Genomic DNA, 23,924 nt, shown 5'->3' with positions numbered 1-23,924 from the left:
TTGTTTTCGTTTCGTTTTTCGAGATATGGAGTGTTACAATTTTTCTTACAAATAAAAAAATAGAATGTGTTAACGCCCTAATATATTTTCACGAACCTTAGCTATTTACATAGCTCAATTTAGGGCTAAAATAATATTAACATATTTCCGGAGAAATAAAACCTCTAAAATGGAACCAAGTTTTTGGTTACTCCTATTCAGTGATTACGCCTATGACGAATAGACGGATCTTCTTCTTCTTTAGGTACCGTCTCCTTTAAGGAGGTTGGTAGTCATCACAGCTATTTTCACTTTTGAGATTGCAGCTCTGAACAAGTCGACGGAACTGCAATTATACCACTTTCTCAGATTGTTGAGCCAGGAGATGCGTCTTTTTCCAATACTTCGTTTTCCCTGTATTGTAATTAGGCCATTAAAATGTTACATTTTTTAGGCCATACCTTGCATTTGTTAGAGGAGTCAATTTTATTTCTTTAATATGTAGGTGGTATCAGTAGAAGCTTAAGTTCAAGTTTTTGGGGTCGGGACCCTTGTCCCCCGGCCGCCATCTTGGAAATGGGGTGCAAAGGGGTTGCGCGCTATATCTCGTAAACTACCAACCCTACGGAAAATCTAGTTAAACATAAACTATAGCAAATTAAATTTTCTAAAATTTTGTTTCTATTACTTTTTATCGTCAACTGACCAACAAAAAAGATATAAACAAAAATAAGTAAAAATGTTTTAACAAGTTTCTTTTCGGAGGTTATAACTTTTTTTCAGTTCATTTTAAAATAAAATAGCAGTATATCAATTTTGTAGAGGGTTTTTCAGCGAACAATTTCCACTATAAGGTTATTTAATTCTATTTATGTATATATGTTTTACAGCGCTCCAAACTTGACCAGATGCTCGAATGCTCACAGGGATACAATAAAAAAAGGTTAGGCTTACTTTTCTATCTATATAAATTTCTTATTCATACAATTTATTATGATTTTAACATTCTTATGCTATTATTAATGTATTTTTGACCTTTCTCCCCACTATAAAACTTATAACCGTAAGCATATATAGAAAAGGCCCAAGAAGTTGTTTGAGGACAAATTCGCCGGTCCAGAAGAAGAATGACGCAACCGCAAAATACAAAATTATTAAGAAGAACAAAAAACGATTTTTAATATCAAAATTATAAAGTATGATCAAAATTAGCCATCCACCACACCTTGACCAGAATCTCGAGATATAAGCGTTTTTTGGGGTGTGCTGCTTGTCTATTAAGTAACATAACTTTTTTCCTATTGTATATTTTGACTTAAAATTTTCCAAAAAACTTCTCCATGAATCATATTTTATTGCTGTGTTGGCAAGATTATAAACTAAAAAGTTTGTCAATCAACTTTTTTAACTAAACATGAAACTAACCAAATATGGTGACAAAATGTTTAAAAATTAACAATTCCTTTTATAATTTGTTTAAACATTTTGTACAACTTTCATTGTCATCTAAATACCTCAAAAATGACACAGTAAAAGTTTCAAAAGGAAATATTTACAGCGACGAATGATACAGCGAGGTAAATTTGAAAAATAATAAAAATTAATTTTTGGCATTTTTGTATAAAATTTGACTTTTGAACATGCTCCACCAACTCTAGATAAAAATAAACTTCATATTCGGATTCAGCGACCTCGAAAACATAAAAATGACTAACATTCGTCATTCACCTTAAATTTGATTTTCGTGGTCGGCATAACTTAATTTTAATTAAAGAATTGTTTTTATTTGTATTCCTATGAGAATTAGAGAATCTGGTCAAGTTTGTAGCGCTGTAAAATCTAGATAATAAATAAAATAAAACAAGTGTATAGTGAAAAATGTTCATCGAAAAATCCTCTACAAAATAGCTATTATGTTATTTTATTGTGAAATGAACGGAGAAAAAGTTATAACCTCCAAAAGGAAACTTCTTACAAAATTTTCTCTTATTTTTGTTTATAACTTTTTTGTTGGTCACTTGACGATAAAAAGTAATAAATGTAAAATTGTAGAAAATTTAATTTGCTACATTTTATGTGCAACTAAATTTTCTGTAGTGTTGCTAGTTTAGGAGATACAGCGCGAAAGCCCTTTGCAGCCCTTTTTCCAATATGGCGGCCGGGGGACAAGGGTAGCGACCCCAAAAACTTGAACTTAAGCTTCTACTGAACCCCCCTACACATTAAAAAAATAAAATTGACTCCTCTAAGAAATGCACACTAAATGTAACATTTCAATGGATTAAATAGTTTGTAGCAACACATATTTATCCGCTCTGATAACGTGGCCGAGATACTGTAACTTTCTTATCTTAATCGTATTCATAATTTCCTTATCCTTTTTCATCTTTCTGAGGACTTCAACATTTGCTATTCTATCTACTCAACTTATTTTTAATATTCTTCGGTAGGTCCACATCTCGAATGCTTCAAGTCGATCGCTTATTTCTTTCTTTAAGGTCCAGATTTCCACCCCATACAGCAGCACCGAAAACACATATCAACGTAGTATTCGTATTTTGAGATGCAAACTGAAACATGCTGGAAGAATCACAATCTAAATATCGCAAAAGTCCGTCTCTGTCGTTATAGATAGAAGTAAGACGAAATGTACTTCCCAACGCGTTTCTCTTGGGCCACCCACAAGAAAGCGGAAGGATTAATATTTTAAGAAATTCTAGACGCCTAAGCTGATAATTTAGCTATTGCAGGCAGTAAAATCACAAAGACACTTTAGAGCTCGGAGACAGCTTTCCTAAAAGTATTTACTTTGCACAGGATATGCCTCATAAAAAGAAGAATAGGAAAGATTGCTAAATGTTTGAGTGATAGAAATCTAGGAATTCCACAAAATTACAACGCAGTAACTTTCCTGGGAATCCTTAAACGGTTACAAAAAGGACACTCGTGGTGATTGGCCGAAAAAGAAACGTATGATCATAATAAGGCTGGTCTAAACATTATTTTCCAACTATGTGATTGGTACGAAAATTTCGGAATGATGATTATTGGTCAAATTAGGTGATAGCTGTGAAAAAGGGAGGTGAATATAGAGAGCAGAGAGGAATCTTGTCCAAGATTAGGACAAGAAGAAATCAATTAAGTTCTAGCGGTCATGCAGTGAAGACCTGCATTTTTTCTTGTCTGTGCCTAAATAGGCAAAATGGAATCTTAAAGATTCTGTCGTGAAAATCGCAAGTGCGATATGTTGTCTTAAATACCATACCGGTATATTCTCTGTGTTGTGTCCGGTACGATAATAGAATAGTTTTCTTAGTACGGCGTGTAATATGTTTCGTTCAAACAGAACTTAGTTCAGCATTTGCGGATAAGACTTCCGTTTAATATGTCTCATATAAACCGCACTTAATTCAATCTTCGTGGAACGCAGTTCCATTTTTTTAAAGACAATGGTCTAAATAAAATATGTTTAATTATCAAGTCAGTGAGAAGTATCACTAATAATCATGAATGCAGTTATTTTCTTTTCATAAAACAAAAAGAACTATGGAATTTTTATTTTTCGTATAATATAATAACAACTATGTAACAGTACTTTAACTCTAAAAATGAAAGTGAAAAGTGAAAGTGATTTCGTCGTATCCACAACTCTGGCGAGCTAACCCGATTCCAGCAATTCAACAACAATGGATCATCACCAGGTATTTTGCAATAAACTGTTTCGTTCCTTTTTCTTTTTTTTTGAACTTTTAAGATGAAACGCGAAAGACATATTTTTTTTTATTTTTCTAATCAACTCAGTTTAATGACAATTTATAAATGGTAACTATGTTAAAACTTATTTCGTCTTTTTCTGTTCGCACAATCCATCTATGTATCCTTATTGTATTAGGAAACGCAGCCTACCACAGACAACAAGGGTAAGTACCATTAGTAGTCAAAGGGATACCATTTTTTTCGTAACATTTTGTAATTTTTATATAGATAAATAGCAATAGATTCTGATCTATTAATGGCGCCCAAAAAATTAATAATTTCTTTTCTTTAGCTTAAATATTGTTGTATGAACTCACACCCTAAAATCTCTTGATGATTAGAGCCGCCGGTGCGATTTTAAATCATGTAGCACGAATTTTTTCAAGTTTATGTACATCACATGTTTATTTAATTTGTCGTGCTTCATAAAATGACGCCGCAACATGTGGGGCTATCTCTTGTCTAATTCTTATTAGTTTGTTTTCTTATTTTGTCCACGTTGTTCTGCTCATTATTGATTCATAAAATAACGCTAAGTTTTTCATATAACTCTTAATTAGTAATATCACAAAAAGGCTTTTTTATTTTTAACGCAACCTAAGTTTTATTCATAAAACGGCGACCGCACCTAGAGGTTTCTGTCATTTTTTTGTTTCTTTTTGCTCCGTGTTAACGAGTACTTAAAAACAACGTCATTGCATTCCTTTTTTTTAGTTTTACACGTAAATGGTATTTTTCCCAGCACTAATTTAAAATGTGGCTCCTTGTTGTCTAAAGGTGTCTAAATAGAGATTTTATACTGTTTATAAAATTTCGATGGATGCGCAGATAAGAAATAAGATAGTAATGTAAATATGAAAAGAGAAAATTCCAAAGGTAAATAAAATAATAACTGCTAGTTTTCAATTCCAAGTTTACAGTAAATTTTGAGTTTAAATAGTTTTGTTGAATTTTTTTTGCATAATTTTTGAGAGAATATAATTCAAAATGGAATATTTAAAAAATGACGAAATTGATTATGAATTGTTTATACGAGGGGTTAAGACTAAGAAAAATCTTATTGACAAAAAAACAATGCTTCGTAAATTACTTAGTAAAAAGGCCGTTATTGATTTAGAGGAAAATAGGTTAATATTCAACGATGAGAAGAAGCAGATAGACGAAACTGCTGTTGACATCCGTAGTTTAATTGGAGATTTCGAAGGAGACGTTAGAGATTCGGTCTATCGTAGGGCAAAGGCTCATCTTACGCATTTATCTTTTAGAATAGCTAGGTTACCCGTAGAATTTGAGGAAGAAGAAGAGTATAAGGCAGAGGCTTCTGCAGATTGTTTACTTTTAGAAGGGCAATTAGATGACAAAGTCGTTCCTGTTGGGCCATCAGTTTCTTCGAATATAATTCCTTCACAGCCGGTCGTTAATATTCCAGCTCCCGTCGTTCAGGTGTCGCATCCAACTAATTTAGCTGATTGGAACATTAAGTTTAGTGGAAATTCTAAAGGAGTTTTCCCTTTCATAGAAAAAGTTAGAGACCTGGCTGAATCCCGTAATGTAGGACAAGAGGTTCTTTTCAGATCAGCTGTCGAGTTATTTACAGGTAGCGCTGCTGTGTGGTTCAGGAGTGTTCGTAGTACCGTTTCTTCATGGAACGAATTGATTGGTCTTTTGAAGGCTACGTTTCTTCCCCAAGACTACGACGAGGATTTATGGAACCAGATCAAATCCAGGAAGCAGAAGAAAAATGAGTCGTTCGCTTTATTTCAGGCACAGGTTATGTCTTTGGCAAAACGGCTGACGGTGCAGCCTTTAGAGAAAACTATCGTGAAACACTTGAGGAAAAATATTATCCCTGAATATATTCCGTTGATTGCATTAGTCGATACCAATACTGTTGAGGAGTTGTCTGCTGTTATTCGTAAACTAGAGAATAATGTGGTCGTGCCTAGTGTCAAGAAGGAAACGTCCGTCGCTTATGTTAATCATGAGTTACCCGGTCCCTCCAGAAAAGCCAATGTTCCTAACGGAAAAGCAAATTTTAAAAATAATGACGATCGCTCGGCTCCGCGAAATTCTGAGGCGAAAAACCCTAGTAAAAGTACTTCGAATAAATTGAAGATGATCGTTTGTTTTAATTGCCGAAGACGCGGGCACAATTTCAACGACTGTAAACAGCGTTTTGATAGATATTTTTGTTTCCGATGTGGCGCAGATAATGTTACGGTAAGGACATGCCCAAACTGTGTCAAACCTTCAAAAAACGAATAACCAACACCCTTAAGTTCGGTAAGAGTGTTCACAATAAAATTTCAAACCCCGAACATTCATGTTTTGCGGCCGATAATAAGTTTCCAGAAAATTTTAATGTCTCTGATTGGTACAAATGGCTAGGTACAGTAAAAAATTTTTATAAACATTCGTCAAATTTATCTCCGGTCATTGCTTCAAAGCCATTCGATAACAGACCTTACTTGGAGGTTCAAATTCTTTCGCAACCCTTTACGCTTTTATTAGATACCAGGTGTTCCACTACTGTAGTCGGATCCAAGGGATTGGATTTTCTTGAGAGAAACAACATTGAGATCGATTTACCGTGTAGTCAGAATGTGTCTTTAGCTGACGGATCGAGTAAAAAGGTTTCTGGTATTGTTAGTTCAGAGAAATAAGGAAAAAAATAGCCTGTTGGTGACACAACCCCCTCCAGGCCGAAACCAAATTTTTTGAGTAATGTGGACATCTATAATAATCACCTATATGTTTCCTGCAGCCGATTTTGATGATATACATAGTTATAAACAATTGAAGATCAAAAAACGCTAAATTTTCGCTTTTTTCGTTTATTGCCAAATTGCTAAGCATTTTAAACAAATTAGGAAGTAAGAAGCTCATGAACCATATAAAAAACTTCAATATGGCTCCAGCTGAATACGTCTATCCTTATTGGTTGCTTAGAAAATTGCAAAATAATTCATAAATTTTGAGCTTTTATAAATATTCATAACTTAGGTAAAAATGAACTTAGAATCTTCTTATTACACGGAATGCTGGGACTTCTGGTGCTTAAATTACTTACTAAATTTCATAACATTTGGTCAAATAGTTTAAAAGTTATTTAATTTGTTTATCCCAAATTAATTTATTTTGTAACACTATGGGCCGGTTGTTCGAACGCTAATCAACAATGATCATTATTAAATATTTAATTACTGTCACCAAAACTGTCAATGTCAACTTTGTTTAGGTTGCTGAAAACATAATTAATTACAATTATGAGATTTATTATTAGTTATGTTAATAATTATTGTTATATTAATTGATTATAGGCTCCGAATTGTAATTAATTATGTTTTAACAATTGACATTGACAGTAATTAATTATTTGATAATGATCATTGTTGATTAGCGTTCGAACAACCGGCCCTATAAGTCAGAAAATGATGAAGTTACAGTAATACTTTGGATAGTCTATGAAAGAAGAAGATTTATACTAAGAACATAATTAAAAAAGAATGACAAAAAATAATTCTAAGTATCGCAAAATTATTTTGCAAGAACATGTCGATTTTTTGCTTATAAACAATTAGAATAACTTTTTAACCATTACCCATAGAAAAATTATTTTTTCACATTTAGAAAGACTGAATTTTTATACAAATTTAAAAAAAGAAAAAATTGTCCTAGGACAATTAGGGACGAAGTTGCCGCCCCCCATTTTTTAATTCACAGCAGCTTTCTTTATAACAATTACGAAATCAAATCAGTCACATTGGAAAGAATATACTTCAGAGTTTTAATGGACCAAATATAAAAAATATATACTTTCAAACAAATCGTCCACAAAGCTTCAAAATGTGACCCTTAAAATCGGCCGTCCTCGAAACTTGGGAGATCGATGAGAAGGGGGAAGGAACTGTTAGCTGTATCTCTTGTTCTCGCCTATGAATTTCGACGTTTCTTTTTTAATTTGTATGTACTTTTTGCGTACATTACGAGTATGCATTATTTAAATAAATTAATTGTTATATACACCATCAAATTTGTTTAAACAATTTTTTTTTCAATTTTTTTTAATAATATTTGAAGTAATTTTAATCACAAAACATACATATATATGAATAATATAATAATACATAGTTTTTTATTAAACTTAGTAATAATTTAAAGTATGAAAAAACAAAATTATCCCATTCGATTGTTTCTAGAAATAGTATTGGTCTATGGAAATCAGAAAAGCTCAAATAAACTAGGTTTTATTTTTTTAGTAAACATGCTATTAGATGAATGAAAAACTGAAGTTACAGAACCACCAAAAAAGAGATAAACGTAATTGATTGGGGTTGGAAATTAACAGATCTTCTTTATATCAGATATTTTATTAAAATAAACTATCTGCTCTTGCAAAACTGGTTGACCGAGTACTTGTTAGTACAGAGATATAAATAGTTTATGGACTTCGATTATCAAAACCTCAATCTTTCTCTATTATCTATTTTGGAATTTCTTTTTTAATCTGCATGTACTCTTTGCGTACGTTACGGATATTATGTTTTTTGTTAATAAAGTGGTTATTTAATTAACTATGTAAATTGTGTAAACAATTTTTGGAAATTCTTTTACGATATTTTTAGGATGACTTTGTTGGCAATTATAGGAGTGGATCATATGCACTTGACTTTACAAAATCTTATAATAAATGGGTAACTGATGTTTACGTTTTTCATAAAAATACAAGTATTCCTAGATAAACCTCCTTTAATTTTATTTTAATAGTCTTGCTCTCATACCAAAATGTATGAAATATATTTTGTTTTTTTGCAATCTTAAAATTATAACTTTCAATGTTGTAAGATACAATTATACAATATTGTAGAAAATTTCTGAAAATAATTTTGTTCTTTTTATCCACTCTCTAATTTTGTTACATTTCATTTTTCGTTTATCTAGTAGCATGTTTATCAAGAAATAAATCCTAGTTTATTTGAGATTTTTTATTTTCAATTTAATATTATAAGCCAATTTTAGATTTAGGAATGATTGAATAGGATTAGTAATATAATAATCACAGAGTGTAACAAAAATACAGGTCATAAATTTAATCGCATATTTTGGGACCAAAAATAGTTCGATTGAACCTAACTTACCTTATAGGTCTGGATCCCGCGTATGAAAAAAAAGTTGATTAATAGCAAGCTGAAAATTTGTTAATAGCTTAAGGGTGTCTAGTCGAATAAACTTTTATATGTGTGAACACTGGAACAGGGGCAGTTTTAATTGTGGAACAGGTTAAAAATTTGGAACGGTCACAGCACGAAAACGGCAGATTTATTTTGTCCGACAGAACAGACTTAAACTCTTCGAACAGAGATTAAACTGTCATGTAAAAATCAGACTGCTATTTATCACCAAATGGGCGTTTTAATGAGTGGAACATGTAGAATATGTCAAATGACAGGAATTATGACAGGTAATAAATAGCAGTCTGATTTTTTCATGAGAGTTTAATCTCTGTTCGGAGAGTTTAAGTCTGTTCTGTCGGACAAAATAAATGTGCCGTTTTCGTGCTGTGACCGTTCCAAATTTTTAACCTGTTCCACAATTAAAACTGCCCCTGTTCCAGTGTTCACACATATAAAAGTTTATTCGACTAGACACCCTTAAGCTATTAACAAATTTTCAGCTTGCTATTAATCAACTTTTTTTTCATACGCGGGATCCAGACCTATTAGTATCTATAAATATGCACATAAAAAAAGTTACAGCCCTTTGAATTTACAAAATGAAAATCGATTTTGTCCAATATATAGAAGAGATTTTTTATTGAAAATAGACATGTGGTATTTTTATGGCAGGAGCATCTTACAAAAAAATTATAGTAAAATTTTGACATCCCATAAAAATTTTATGGGGGTTTTGTTCCTTTAAACCCCCCAAACTTTTGTGTTCGTTCCAATTAAATTATTAATGTGGTACTATTAGTTAAACACAATGTGTTTAAAACTTTTTAGCCTCTTAGTACTTTTTCGAAAAGTCGGTATTTATTGAGATATTTTAAATATTCGTCAAATCCACCACATATTTGTATAATATGGTTAAGTACGATTATGAAGACTTGGTAATCGTATGAAAATTTATTATTTATAATTTACATTTTTAGGCATATTTTGAACCATATTAAAAAAGAAGCCACACCTTGATAAAAGGTGCCTTAACGAAAAAATACTAAAAGACAAAAAAGTTTTAGAAACATTGTGTTTAACTAATGGTGCCGCAGTAATAGTTCAATTGGAACGTAAACAAACATTTGGGGGGTATAAAGGAACAAACCCCCATAAAATTTTTATGTAAACAAATTTAAAAAGAAGCCGCAACTCGATAAAAACTGCCTTATCGAAAAAATACTAAGAGGCAAAAAAGTTTTAAAAACAGTGAGTTTAACTAATGGTACCAGAATAATAATTTAATTGGGTTGTACACAAAAGTTTGGGGGGTTTAAGGGAACAGAACCCCCATAAAATTTTTATGGGATGCAAAAATTTCACTATAATTTTTCTTTAAGATGTTCCTGTCATAAGAATGATACATGTCCATTTTCAATAAAAAATCTCTAATAGTTTTCGATATATTGGAAAAAATCGATTTTCATTTTGTAACTTCAAAGGGCTGTAACTTTTTTTATGTGCACATTTGTATTAAGGTAACTTAGGACCAATCGATCTATTTTTGGTCCCAGAATGATACATGTCCATTTTAAATAAAAAATCTCTAATAGTTTTCGATATATTGGAAAAAATCGATTTTCATTTTGTAACTTCAAAGGGCTGTAACTTTTTTTATGTGCACATTTGTATTAAGGTAAGTTAGGACCAATCGATCTATTTTTGGTCCCAGAATATGTGATTTAATTTATGACCTGTATTTTTGTTACGCCCTGTATAACTAATATGTACGTTTTACAATAAAAGTTACATCAAATATTATTAAAAAAATAAAAAAAAAATTGTTTAAAAAAATTTGATGGTGTAAATAACAATTAGTTTATTTAAATAACGCATATTCGTAATGTACGTAAAAAGTACATACAATTTAAAAAAAAGAAACAACGAAATAAATAATCGAGAACCAGAAATACAGTTTACAGCTCCTTCCCTCCTCTCATCGCTATCCCAAGTTTCAACGCCGGCCGATTTTAAGGGCCATATTTTTAAGCTTTGTGGACGATTTCCTTGAAAGGAAATCTTTTGTATACTTGGTACGTTAAAACTTTGAAGTATGTTCTTTCAAATGCGGCTGATTTTATTTCTTAATTGTTATAAACAAAGCTGCCGTGAATTAAAAAATGAAGGGGGCTAACTTTGTCCCTAATTGTCGTAGGACAATTGTTTTTCTTTCTGTATGTGTATAAAAATTTAGTCTTTCTAAATATGGAAAAATAATTTTTCTACGGGTAACGGTTAAAAAGTTATTCTAATTGTTTATAAGCAAAAAATCGACATGTTTTTCAAAATAATTTTACACTATTTATAATTATTTTTTGTCATTTTTTCTAAATTAAGTTAATAGCATAAATCTTCTTCTTTCATAAACTGTCCAAAGTATTACTATAACCTCATCGTTTTCTGGCTTATAGTGTTGCAAAAAAAATTAATTTGGGATAAACAAATTAAATAACTTTTAAACTATTTTACCAATTGCTTTGAAATTTAGAATATAATTTAAGCACCAGAAGCCTCAGCATTCCGTGTAATAAGAAAGTTCTAACTAAATTTTTACATAAGTTATGAACATTTATAAAATCTCAAAATTTATGATTTATTTTGCAATTTTCTAAGCAACAAATAAGGATAGACATATTTAACGAACGCCGTATTGAAGTTTTTTATATGATTTATCAGTTTCTTACTCTCAAATTTGTTTAACATGCTTCACTTTTTAGTAATAGACGAAAAAAGCGAAAATTTAGCGTTTTTTGATCTTCATTTGTTTATAGCTATGTATATCATCAAAATCGGCTGCAGGAAACATATAGATTATTAATATAGATGTCCATACTACTCAAAAAATTTAGTTTCGGCCTGGAGGGGGATGTGTCACGAGAAAAATCTTATTTCTCTGGACTATGTAGATTTGCCGTTTGTGGCGAATGGAATTTGTCATGTGATTAGTTGTCTTGTAGTGCCATCGCTACCAATAAATTTTATTTTAGGAAGTAATTTTATTTCAAAATTTTCTTTAGCGATAAATTTCGAACAAAATAAATGGAGTGTCAGAAATCCTTGTTGCGAGATAGTAACTTCAAAACCTGAAGGCGATGTTTCGTTCCCACAATCTTTGTGTTCGACTGATTCTCTTGCCGCCGAGTTAAGACCTCTAGCGGATGCTGTCATTCATAGTTTTCAGGAGGTAGACAAAAAGAATGGTATAGGAAGAACAGATAAGATCAAAATGACTATCGATACGGGTGACACAAAGCCTTTTCGACAACGTCCTTTTCCTATGTCGCCATACATGTCAGATATTTTAAATCGCGAATTAGATGAGATGCTCAAACTTAAAGTTATAGAACCGAGTAACAGTCCTTGGTGTAGTCCAGTCTTGCTTGTAAAGAAAAAGACAGGCGAGTTTAGGTTTTGTTTTGATGGCAGGAATCTTAATGAAATTACTCGTCATGACACATATCCTCTCCCCAATATTGACCGAATTTTGTCATTATTGCGTAACGCTAAATATATAAGTTCGATAGATTTGAAAAAAGCTTTTTGGCAGATCCCTCTTGATCCATCTTCGCGAGAAAAAACTGCTTTTGCTGTTGTTGGCCGTGGATCTTTTCAATTTACTGTGATGCCTTTTGGTCTTTGTAATAGTGCTCAAACCCAGCAAAGATTAGTAGATCAAATTTTTGGACCAGAATTCGAACCTTTTATTTTTACTTACTTGGATGATATTATTGTTTGTTCTTCCACTGCTGAGGAACACGTTGCCTTGTTAGGACAAGTTCGAGATAAACTAAAGGATGCTAACCTTACGATAAATGTAGACAAATGTGAATTTTTCAAAACAACTTTGAAGTATTTAGGCTATATCGTTGGTGATAACTCTCTTCGGTCGGACCCCGACAAAATTTCCACTATGGTTAATTATCCCTGTCCAACTAACACAACGGAGATTAAACGTTTTATTGGTCTTTGTTCTTGGTATAGACGCTTCGTCAAAGATTTTTCTACCCTTGTTTCCCCTATCAATGATCTTTTGAAAGGAAAGAAAAAGAAAGAACCTATAGTTTGGACATCAGAAGCTGAGAATGCTTTTATCGCCATAAAGGAAGCTTTAGTATCTTCCCCAGTTCTAGTACAACCCGATTATTCTCGTCCCTTCACTATTCAGTGTGACGCAAGTAACACCGGTCTAGGAGCTGTATTGACTCAAGAAATAGACGGTGGAGAAAATGTGATTTCCTATGCTAGTCGGTCTTTGACAAGAGCAGAACGTTCGTATGGAACCACCGAGAAAGAGGCCCTTGCAGCTTTGTTTGCTGTTGAAAAATTTCGTCCTTACGTAGATGGTGTTGAATTTACCCTCATCACTGACCATTATTCGTTGTTATGGCTTAGAAATTTAAAAAATCCCACAGGCCGTTTAGCTCGTTGGGCTATGCGTCTCAAACAGTTTGATTTCCGAATCGTCCATCGTAAAGGAGCATGTCATAAGGTGCCTGATGCACTTAGTAGGATTCATGAGAATGATCAAATTGCTTATCTTGAAGTTGATGCTGATCGCATCGATCCTTGGTACGATGATTTGCGTACAAAGATTTTGTCTAACCCAGAAAGTTTTCCACAATGGAAAGAAGAGAACGACCTCATATACAAATTTATTCCGGCTTGTCTTCCTTTTAATTCAAATTTAATCGAGTGGAAAGTCCTTGTTCCCAAACCTCAACGTGAGGATGTTATTAAGTCGTGTCATGATCCTGCAACTTGTGCCCATCCTGGTGTTTATAAAACTCTTGCTCGAATCCAAGAAAATTATTACTGGCCAAAAATGCGAAGAGATGTTGTTAAATATGTCCGTGCGTGCAAAACGTGTGGAGCACAAAAAGCACCAAATATGGCGCAAATGGGTAAAATGGGTAAAGAGAAAAAAGCCGAATACCCATGGCAAATTATCGCCGTTGATTTAATAGGCCCTTTAACCAGAAGTAGAAATGGTTTTACGTGGTTGCTGGTGGTCTCAGATTGGTTTTCTAAGTACACTTTGTTACATCCTCTTCGCAAGGCTACTGCTTCAAATATCTGTAAATTTTTAGAGGAACAGGTGTTTCTCATGTTTGGAGTTCCACAACATCTTATGTGTGATAATGCCTCTAATTTAAATTGTAAAATAATGAAAGATCTTTGTGAGAGATATGCAGTCCAAAAAATCTGGTTCTCTGCAGTTTATTCTCCCCAAGTAAATTTTGTTGAAAGGAGCAATCGTACTATTGGTACGGCAATCAGAAGTTATATTGACGAACACCGCGATTGGGACAAACACATACATGAAATTCGGCAAGCCATAAACACAGCGAAACATGAAGTAACCAAATATTCACCGGCATTTTTAAATTTTGCTAGACACGTACCGTTGTCTGGAAATTATTACGGTCAAATACCCCATGATTTTGTTGATATAGAAATCCTACCGGGTGATCGCGATAATTACGCGTCCGAAGTAACGGGAATAAAAGAAGTTTTCACGGCCGTGCGTAAAAATTTGTCTCGTGCATATCAGAGAAATGCAAAAACATATAATTTGCGTAAACGCGACGTACAGTTTAACGTTGGCGATCAAGTTTGGAGAAAAAATATGGTTTTATCTAGCGCCCCGAAACATTTCATGGCAAAATTGGCTCCCAAATATATTTTATGTACCATAATTAAAAAACTATCCTCTTTAGTTTACGTTCTTAGGAATCCAGATGGTTCCAATGCTGGAAATTGGCATATTAAAGATTTAAAAGCTTATTCATCCGTCAATGTTTCGTCAGATGCTTCAGATTTGTCCGATAGCGAATAGAAATGTATATTCCGTTATTTACAGGGCGATATGAACCAACTTTAAATATAATTTTTTAGATATTTTTGATTTTTTCTATCTTATAGTACAGGTGCTTAAAGTTTTTTTTGAGAGAAATAATTTTTTTGTTTTGTGCACCAAATTTTTTTATTAGTCGAAATTCTTCAATTTTGGAAAGTGTGATTTCAAATAAATGATTTTGGACATATGAATTTTTGATCTGAAAGCCTATTATAATCTAAATACTTCGGTAATTTTTTTTAGCGACACCCCATTTCCTCCGTGGTCCGTGTTAAAGGAAAAGTCGCGCAAATTGCGAACTTTTTCCTGGAAGGGATTTGTTTCTCTTCCAACAAATTTTGGCGTGGGATCAGTAATGCACTGATACCCTAGTACGTAGTACGTTGAATACAACTTTGCTTCGGCAAAACCGTCCCCAAGTGCCTCGTTCCCTTCAGGACGAGAGACGCGCATTAATTTTTTTTTAGAGCTGTCTCGACAACCTTTTTTTTGATGTGTGGTGTAGACCAATAGTAGGGAATTGTCCCGCTGCGGTCAATGTTTATCTATTTGATATATTTTTTTTTGATGTTGTCGCGAAGGAGACGAGCCTCTGGAAGTAGTGTAGGGGATTCCGCACGTTGATCTCCAGAGCAACTCAGTTTGGCTCACACCCCAGTTCTTTGAACTGTTTTACCTAGTTAATAAAAATAAATTTTTTTGTTTTGTTGAAAGGAAATATTAAAAATCCTTCTTCAAATGTTTTTATGTCGTGCGTTAGTCCGATATAGAAGTAAAACTTTTTTTATAATAAAAGGTTGATTTTTTATTTTTTTATTTTTTTTTATTTTTTTTGGTATCCTTCTAGGATATACTACCTTCGCTTATATGCAATCCAGCTTAAGCTTAGGGAAAATGTTTTTTACATTTTTTTTGAAAATCGTTTCTTATTTTTTTTGGTATCTAGATTGATATCAGAAGTCCTTAGTACAGTTACTAGTGATAGTTCGTAATAGAACCTATTTGTTTTGCCTAAGTTTATTCTTACTTCAAGGACCTATGAATTTCAGCCCCCTCTATTAAAATATGTTGTCTAACCCCCTTTACGGTATGGATGGCCAGACACTGAGGAAGGCTAGGGATGAAGTGAGCGGATTCCCGCCAGTTGACTCGTCGGAATGAGAAGCCATTCATAATCGCAATTTAGCCACAGACCTTAGGTGATGACTTCCTATGTCATTTCCTAAAACTTCCGTTTGGTTGTGTAACTTTGAATAATAGACTCTACCGACTATGACCCTACCTTAAGTTGACCCCACCGAAAATGTTCCTATGATAGGCGTATGATACGCGTCAGTTATCGCTTGTTCTGGTTACCACAACGAAGTTAAAATATCAATATTTTCCTAATCCCCCCTGTTCTTGAAAGAGTAGTAAGTTTCTGAAAAGCAATGTGTCCATTTTTCCACAATAAACTAATTACAGGCTTATCTTTATAGAATTACAAGGTCCAACTTAGAACTATCAGTAACTCCCTTTTTTTTTTGTTTTTTTTTGGTCCGTAAGTAATAACTGCTTATGGCGTTATTATATTGTGTTATCTCTGGAATAAGTCATGAATGAGAGACTTTATGCATCCAAGTCAAGGATAACATGTTATTTTTTTATGGCGTTAATGATGCTAAGACATCATTATTCTTATGTTATTCGTGGTGTTAGTCTAGGTTGAAAGAAACCTATGCATCCGAAAAAACGTTAACATATCTTGCCCTACTTTTGTGTTTTTATTTTTTTTGTGTCTACGATGACGAATTGCGTCGTTGTATTCTTGTGAATTTTTTGTGTTATGATTAACGCGTCCATGTCTAGATTGTAAGACATGTATTGATCGTTAGAGAAAGCCTAAGGCCTCTGAACGATATTACGATATGGTGACTAACAAATGTGGTTTTCATCTTTTTTTTGCTGTTTCATTTTTTTAATTCCGTTTCCGATTTCAAACTGGTTAGCACGAAGTTGAAATCGTGGGGGAGGCAGTGAAACAGGCTGGAAGAATCACAATCAAAATGTACTTCCCAACGCGTTTCTCTTGGGCCACCCACAAGAAAACGGAAGGATTAATATTTTAAGAAATTCTAGACGCCTAAGCTGATAATTTAGCTATTGCAGGCAGTAAAATCACAAAGACACTTTAGAGCTCGGAGACAGCTTTCCTAAAAGTATTTACTTTGCACAGGATATGCCTCATAAAAAGAAGAATAGGAAAGATTGCTAAATGTTTGAGTGATAGAAATCTAGGAATTCCACAAAATTACAACGCAGTAACTTTCCTGGGAATCCTTAAACGGTTACAAAAAGGACACTCGTGGTGATTGGCCGAAAAAGAAACGTATAATCATAATAAGGCTGGTCTAAACATTATTTTCCAGCTATGTGATTGGTACGAAAATTTCGGAATGATGATTATTGGTCAAATTAGGTGATAGCTGTGAAAAAGGGAGGTGAATATAGAGAGCAGAGAGGAATCTTGTCCGAGATTAGGACAAGAAGAAATCAATTAAGTTCTAGCGGTCATGCAGTGAAGACCTGCATTTTTTCTTGTCTGTGCCTAAATAGGCAAAATGGAATCTTAAAGATTCTGTCGTGAAAATCGCAAGTGCGATATGTTGTCTTAAATACCATACCGGTATATTCTCTGTGTTGTGTCCGGTACGATAATAGAATAGTTTTCTTAGTACGGCGTGTAATATGTTTCGTTCAAACAGAACTTAGTTCAACATTTGCGGATAAGACTTCCGTTTAATATGTCTCATATAAACCGCACTTAATTCAATCTTCGTGGAACGCAGTTCCATTTTTTTAAAGACAATGGTCTAAATAAAATATGTTTAATTATCAAGTCAGTGAGAAGTATCACTAATAATCATGAATGCAGTTATTTTCTTTTCATAAAACAAAAAGAACTATGGAATTTTTATTTTTCGTATAACATAATAACAACTATGTAACAGTACTTTAACTCTAAAAATGAAAGTGAAAAGTGAAAGTGATTTCGTCGTATCCACAACTCTGGCGAGCTAACCCGATTCCAGCAATTCAACAACAATGGATCATCACCAGGTATTTTGCAATAAACTGTTTCGTTCCTTTTTCTTTTTTTTTGAACTTTTAAGATGAAACGCGAAAGACATATTTTTTTTTTATTTTTCTAATCAACTCAGTTTAATGACAATTTTCTATCTAAATAAATGGTAACTATGTTAAAACTTATTTCGTCTTTTTCTGTTCGCACAATCCATCTATGTATCCTTATTGTATTAGGAAACGCAGCCTACCACAGACAACAAGGGTAAGTACCATTAGTAGTCAAAGGGATACCATTTTTTTCGTAACATTTTTGTAATTTTTATATAGATAAATAGCAATAGATTCTGATCTATTAATGGCGCCCAAAAAATTAATAATTTCTTTTCTTTAGCTTAAATATTGTTGTATGAACTCACACCCTAAAATCTCTTGATGATTAGAGCCGCCGGTGCGATTTTAAATTATGTAGCACGAATTTTTTCAAGTTTATGTACATCACATGTTTATTTAATTTGTCGTGCTTCAAAACTAAGGTCTCTACTGCATAATACTCTTCCCATCTTGTTAAATTTTGTAGCTTGTCCAATTCTCATTTTTATTTCCTCTTTATACTCGTTATTCTCATTAATAATTGTACCAAGATATCTGTATTTTTTTTACTTTTTCTATTGGCACCTTCCTTTTTTTATAATGTCTTGTTCTTCTGTTTTGGAAATTGTCATAAATTTTGTTTTATTAGCCGGAAATTTAATAGACGGATAGTGAGGTGCAACTTTTAGACTTCCCTGTGTCTTCTTTCATTCAGCATGCGTTTGGTTTACAAGTAATCGAAACCATGAAATGGTGTAACCAGAAACTTGGTCCCATTGAATCTTTTGATTGTTTTAAGCAGATGACGCTACGGCATCCATATCGAGTTATTTGTTGTAATTCGATTTTGGGAGGCTGGATTTGTTTCAGTTCGGTCAGATGTATAGTACGTTCTTTAACGGTAAAATATTGCAAAACCTCTAAATTTTAAAGAACCGCTTGGATTGACATGAAATTTGGCATACACATAGCTAACAAGTCAAAGAAAAAAAGTGATATTGTGCCGATGTGTGCTTTTGCCCTGGGGGGTGAAAAATATACGACCAAAGTAAGTCCGGAAATAAATAAACTCACTAATTGTAAGTAACTTTTGTTCTATAGAGTTTTTTCATTAAGTCAATATTTTTCGAGTTATTTGCCAGTGAATATGTTCATTTTTTCAACAAAATAACCACGCTTTTAGACAGTTTTTCGCAAATAACTCAAAAAGTTAGTATTTTGTCGAAAAAACATTCCTAGCAAAAATATAGCCTGTAAAAAATTTAAAAAAGTGGTGTATATATCACGTCTCTATACCTAGTAGAAGCAGAGTTATAGCTAATAAAAAATAAGTTCATATTCGTCAAATTCCAAATGGAATACTTTAACGTGAAATAACCAAAAATGAAGCACTTTCGGGGAAAACTCATTTCAACTTATTTAAAATGTTCAAAAAAGCTTCATTTTTGTTTTATAAAAAAAATTTTAGCATCAAAAGTAAACAAGTTACGCTCAAAATAAAGTTAGTCCCTTTTTTTGGTAAAAAAATCGGGAAAATCACCTCCTAATTAGTATCTCAAATGAACTTAATCGTTACGACTTCACAAGTTTCTTGACTCGTGTATGTATTGTTTATATGATCTTTAAGTTTCATCGGTTCAAAGTCCTTATTTTTGAAAGGGCTGTAGTTAAAAGGGGTTGAACGAGTCACTGATCACGAATGTATGCAAATTTAGAAACACCAAATCTTAATCAATTTTTGTCTTACAGAAAAAGAAGGAAATACAGGATATTCAGAAAAGCAATGCTGACTTTTTTGTTTTTTGAGATTTTTGGTATCTCTAACAATTTTTAAGTTATTTTGAAAAAAATCATATTTTTCAAAATTAAAATTTTGAAAATTTTACTTTGAAACCAAATTTTTTCAAAAATAAGCACTTTGAATCGATGAAACTTACAGATCATATAAACATAACATAAGTAAAATAATTTGTGGAGCGGTAACGACTAATTTCATTTAAGTTGCTAATTAGGGGGTGGTCTTCCCGATTTTTTTTGCCAAAACAAAAGGGACCAACTTTATTTTGAGCGTAACTTGCTTAAATTTGATGCTAGAAACTTTTTGTAAAAACAGAAATAAAACTTTTTTAAACACTTTAAAAAAGTTATAATGGGTTTTCCCCAAAAAGTGCTTAATTCTTTGGATATTTCACGTCGAAATGTTCTATTTGAAATTTGGCGAATATGAACCTATTTTTCATTGGCTATAACTCTAGTTCTACGAGGTCCAGAGACCTCACGCGTACACCATTTTTTTACTTTTTTACAGGCTATATTTTTGCTACGAACGTTTTTTCGGTAAAATACTTACTTTTTGAGTTATTTTGCGAAAAACCGTCTAAAAATGTGGTTATTTTGTTGAAAAATGAACATATTCACTCGAAAATAACTCGAAAAGTGTTGGCTTGGCGAAAAAGCTCTATAGAACAAAAGTTACTTAAAATTAGTCAGTTTATCCATTTTCGGACTTATTTTGGACATATATTTTTTCACCCCCAACAGGGGGTGAAATCACTCCCACGGCAAAAGCACACATCGACACACTATCACTTTTTTTCTTTGACATGTAAGCTATACGTATGCCAAATTTCAAAAACCGTGAAAGAATGTACTAGTAGCCATATATACCCCTCTGAAGAAGTCTAATGAGAGTGAAACGTACGTAAAGGCTTTTATGGTGCTCTCTGAACAAATGAATAATAAAACGCCTCTTAATTTCGTTTTACAGCGAATTATTTTATAGTTTTTTCTTTATTATTATTATTCTTGCATACTAGTTTACCATTTTACATAGATATTTTAATCTATTTCTTTATCTTAATAGATATCATGACTTAGAAAAGCAAATGAAAACGCAAGAAGAGGATCTTTATAAATATAGAGTTTTGAGAGAAAAATACCAGGAAGAGTTTGCAAGGTTTCGCCAAAATGAAGAAAATTATGAAAAAGATAGGCAACAACTTAGAAATTTAGTAGAAGAATTAACTGCTGTTATAAAGCAGAATAAGGTGAATTTTCCAACATTTTTAATTAATGTCTCATATTTAATTGATTGTTGTCCATTCACAAATAACGGCCGGTTTCGCAAAGTAAAGTTAACTTGTGGTTAAGAGATAACCAGAGGTTACCCCAAAATATGCGTTTTAGTTTCAGGTTAACGGCGAAGTATGATTAACTTACAGAATTTTTAACCAGAGGTTGGAGTGGGTTACCCTTATGGGTATACCCAGAAGGGTAACAATTTTGAAACTGAAACGCATATTTTGGGGTAATTTTGAGGTTATCTCTTAACCACAAGTTAACTTTACTTTGTGAAACCGGCCGTAAGTGTTACAAAATCCTTGCATCTACAACAAATTATTTAAAACACGTTAAACCCATGATAATCTGAGCATTCTATGATATGATCACATTTTGAAAGCTTCTAATTTGTTCATCATATTAACCTTCATGATCCAGGTTTCACATCCATATAGTAATACAGGATATACATAACGTTTCAAGAACTTCATTCTTATAGGCCTGGATTCCGCGTACAAAAAAAGTTGATTAAAAGCAATCTGAAAATTTGTTAATAGTTTAACGGTGTCTAGTCGGACAAACTTTGATGTACGGGAACACTGGAACAGGGGGTTTTAATTGTGGAACAGTTTAAAAATTTGGAGCGTCAGATTACGAAAACGCCCCATGTATTTTGTCGGACAGAACTTCCAATTGATTTGTTACCGTTTCATTAAACTCTCATGCAAAAATCAGACTGCTATTTATCACCAATATAATTCCCGTCACTTGACATGTTCTTCGTGTTGGACTTATTAAAATGCCCAGTTGGTGATAAATACCAGTCTGATTTTTGCATGAGAGTTTAATGAAATGGTAACAAATCAATTGGAAGTTCGGTCCGACAAAATACATGGAACGTTTTCGTAGTCTGACGTTTTAAATTTTTAACCTGTTCCACAATTAAAACTTACCCTGTTCCAGCGTTCCCATACATCAAAGTTTGTCCGACTAGATACCGTTAAGGTATTAACAAATTTTCAGCTTGCTATTAATTAAATTTTTTTTGTACGCGGGATCCATGCCTATTAGTTGTAAGTTCAGCTGAGGATTGCTCAGCGTAGACCTAAGTTTCATAAATGCTCCTCTTGCAATACGAGTTTAAATTTCTTCATCAGGATTTAGTGTCACATTTTATTCAACATCCTAGGTATTTAAAATGGTTATCTTTTGTTATCGGTTCATTACGACCATCAGTTGTATAGGGCTGACGTCTTGTTTACTAACCACAAGTAACTTTGTTTTTGTTGTATTTATATGCCAAGTCCGTTATTGATTCTCTAGTGACTCGATTTATAAGAAATTGAAGATATTCGATACTTTCAGCCATGATATCTGATGTTGTTAATAGTTTATATTATTTCTCCATATTCCTCCCTTATCTCATTTTCTTTTTATTTTTAGGTAACTCTCCAACAGCTAACTGCAATAAACAAGCACCAAGAACAACTACTTCTATCTCAGACATCCATTATAAGTGAAAAAGATGGCAAAATTAAATTGGCCAATAGCGAAATTGAAATTCTAAGAAAACAGAGCTTGGAACTTCAAGAAGAAATTAGTGTTCTAAAGAAGACTTTATTAGAACCCTGCAAACATGAATCGCATATGCAGCTGATTGAAGAATTGCAAAATATACGCATGAAGCTAAACGAAGAAATCGAGAAGAGGTTAATAAAAGAAAAGATAATCGACGATCAAGCCAATACAATAATGCAATTACAGCACCAGATAAAAGAGAAAATTATGGAATTGAACCACTCTAAACAAGAAATTGTGGCTGCAGAAAAAGAAATCGTTGGTATTAACGAGGACTTGATAAATACTCAACTGGAGTTAAAGGAACAATACGTTAAAAAAGAACTACTACAACGAAGACTAAAAGAATTAAAAAATCAAAACTATACTCTAAATGGAGAAATATCCCAACTGGAGCTTTTAGTTGAAGAAACGGTGGGTACAGAAAAGCAAGCAATGATTGAAAGTTTACAACAACAGATAAAAGATATACAAGACGAATGCGAATGCGAAAAACTTAAAGTTTGCAGCGAAAAAGAAAAAGCTGTAGAAGCAGCTCAATTTGCTACTCAAAAACTATTAGATACAGTCAACGATTTTCAGAGACAAGTAAGTGCTCAGAAGAAAGTCCAATATTTGCTAACTAAGATGCTTCATGACAAAGAAGAAGATCTAAAAAATGTTCATAGTAGATTACATTCCATTAACTCATTGACTCTTCATTTAGATCAAGATTGTCCAATTGATGAAATATTTAAAAATAACAATTTAAATTTTTCTGAGCCTAATACGGCTTGTTCTTATATTTCTTCATGTTCGTATTGTTCTAAGGAACCTGGAAGATGTAGAAAACCTCAGACGATACGAAGGCCACAGTTTTATGATGTCCAATGTACAGACGAAGAACCAATCAAAGATTAAAAGTGTGTATTAAGTTATGGAACAAAAAAGCACAATAAATTTGATCTAAAAGTGATTAAAAATATAACTAACTAATTAGGCATAGGTATTGAAACAAAAGTTTTGTGATTGTAATATTGCTCGTATAGATACCACAGTTTTATTGTAAACAGTTTTGTTATTTACATTTTGTAGGTATACTTCCACATGAATATGGACATTAAAAATTTTATTATCGTTTTAGTTTTTAACTCAATTGTCGTTATCAAAATATATTTCTCACAAAATAGATATTTGATGTAGCTTTTTTATTTAAACCAATAAAAATCACTGAACTACTATTGCTAATGTTAGTAGGTATATACAGGGTGGCCGAACTAAAACGAAACGGAGGCATAATCAAGGACTGAGGCATTTTTGGAAAACTCAGCGACAGGTTATCTTAC

The 23,924-nt window shown here is 32.7% G+C and overlaps 1 protein-coding gene across 1 annotated transcript in view; it reads left to right on the top strand.

Moving 5' to 3' along the window:
* LOC114331210 (probable DNA double-strand break repair Rad50 ATPase) overlaps window positions 1-23,717 on the top strand; it is a 36,735-nt gene extending 13,018 nt beyond the window's left edge. The window contains exons 4-5 of the mRNA XM_050655585.1: window positions 20,825-21,008; window positions 22,465-23,717. Coding sequence (XP_050511542.1) covers window positions 20,825-21,008; window positions 22,465-23,499 — 1,219 coding nt within the window. The 3' untranslated portion in view covers window positions 23,500-23,717. The remainder of the gene's footprint in view (window positions 1-20,824; window positions 21,009-22,464) is intronic.
* Window positions 23,718-23,924: the final 207 nt, after the last annotated feature.

The sequence above is a fragment of the Diabrotica virgifera genome, chromosome 7 (assembly GCF_917563875.1).
Source record: "Diabrotica virgifera virgifera chromosome 7, PGI_DIABVI_V3a".
NCBI classification, from domain to species: Eukaryota; Metazoa; Arthropoda; class Insecta; order Coleoptera; family Chrysomelidae; genus Diabrotica; species Diabrotica virgifera.
Note: the sequence above shows the minus strand (reverse complement) of the source record. Positions and strands in the feature narration are given on the sequence as shown.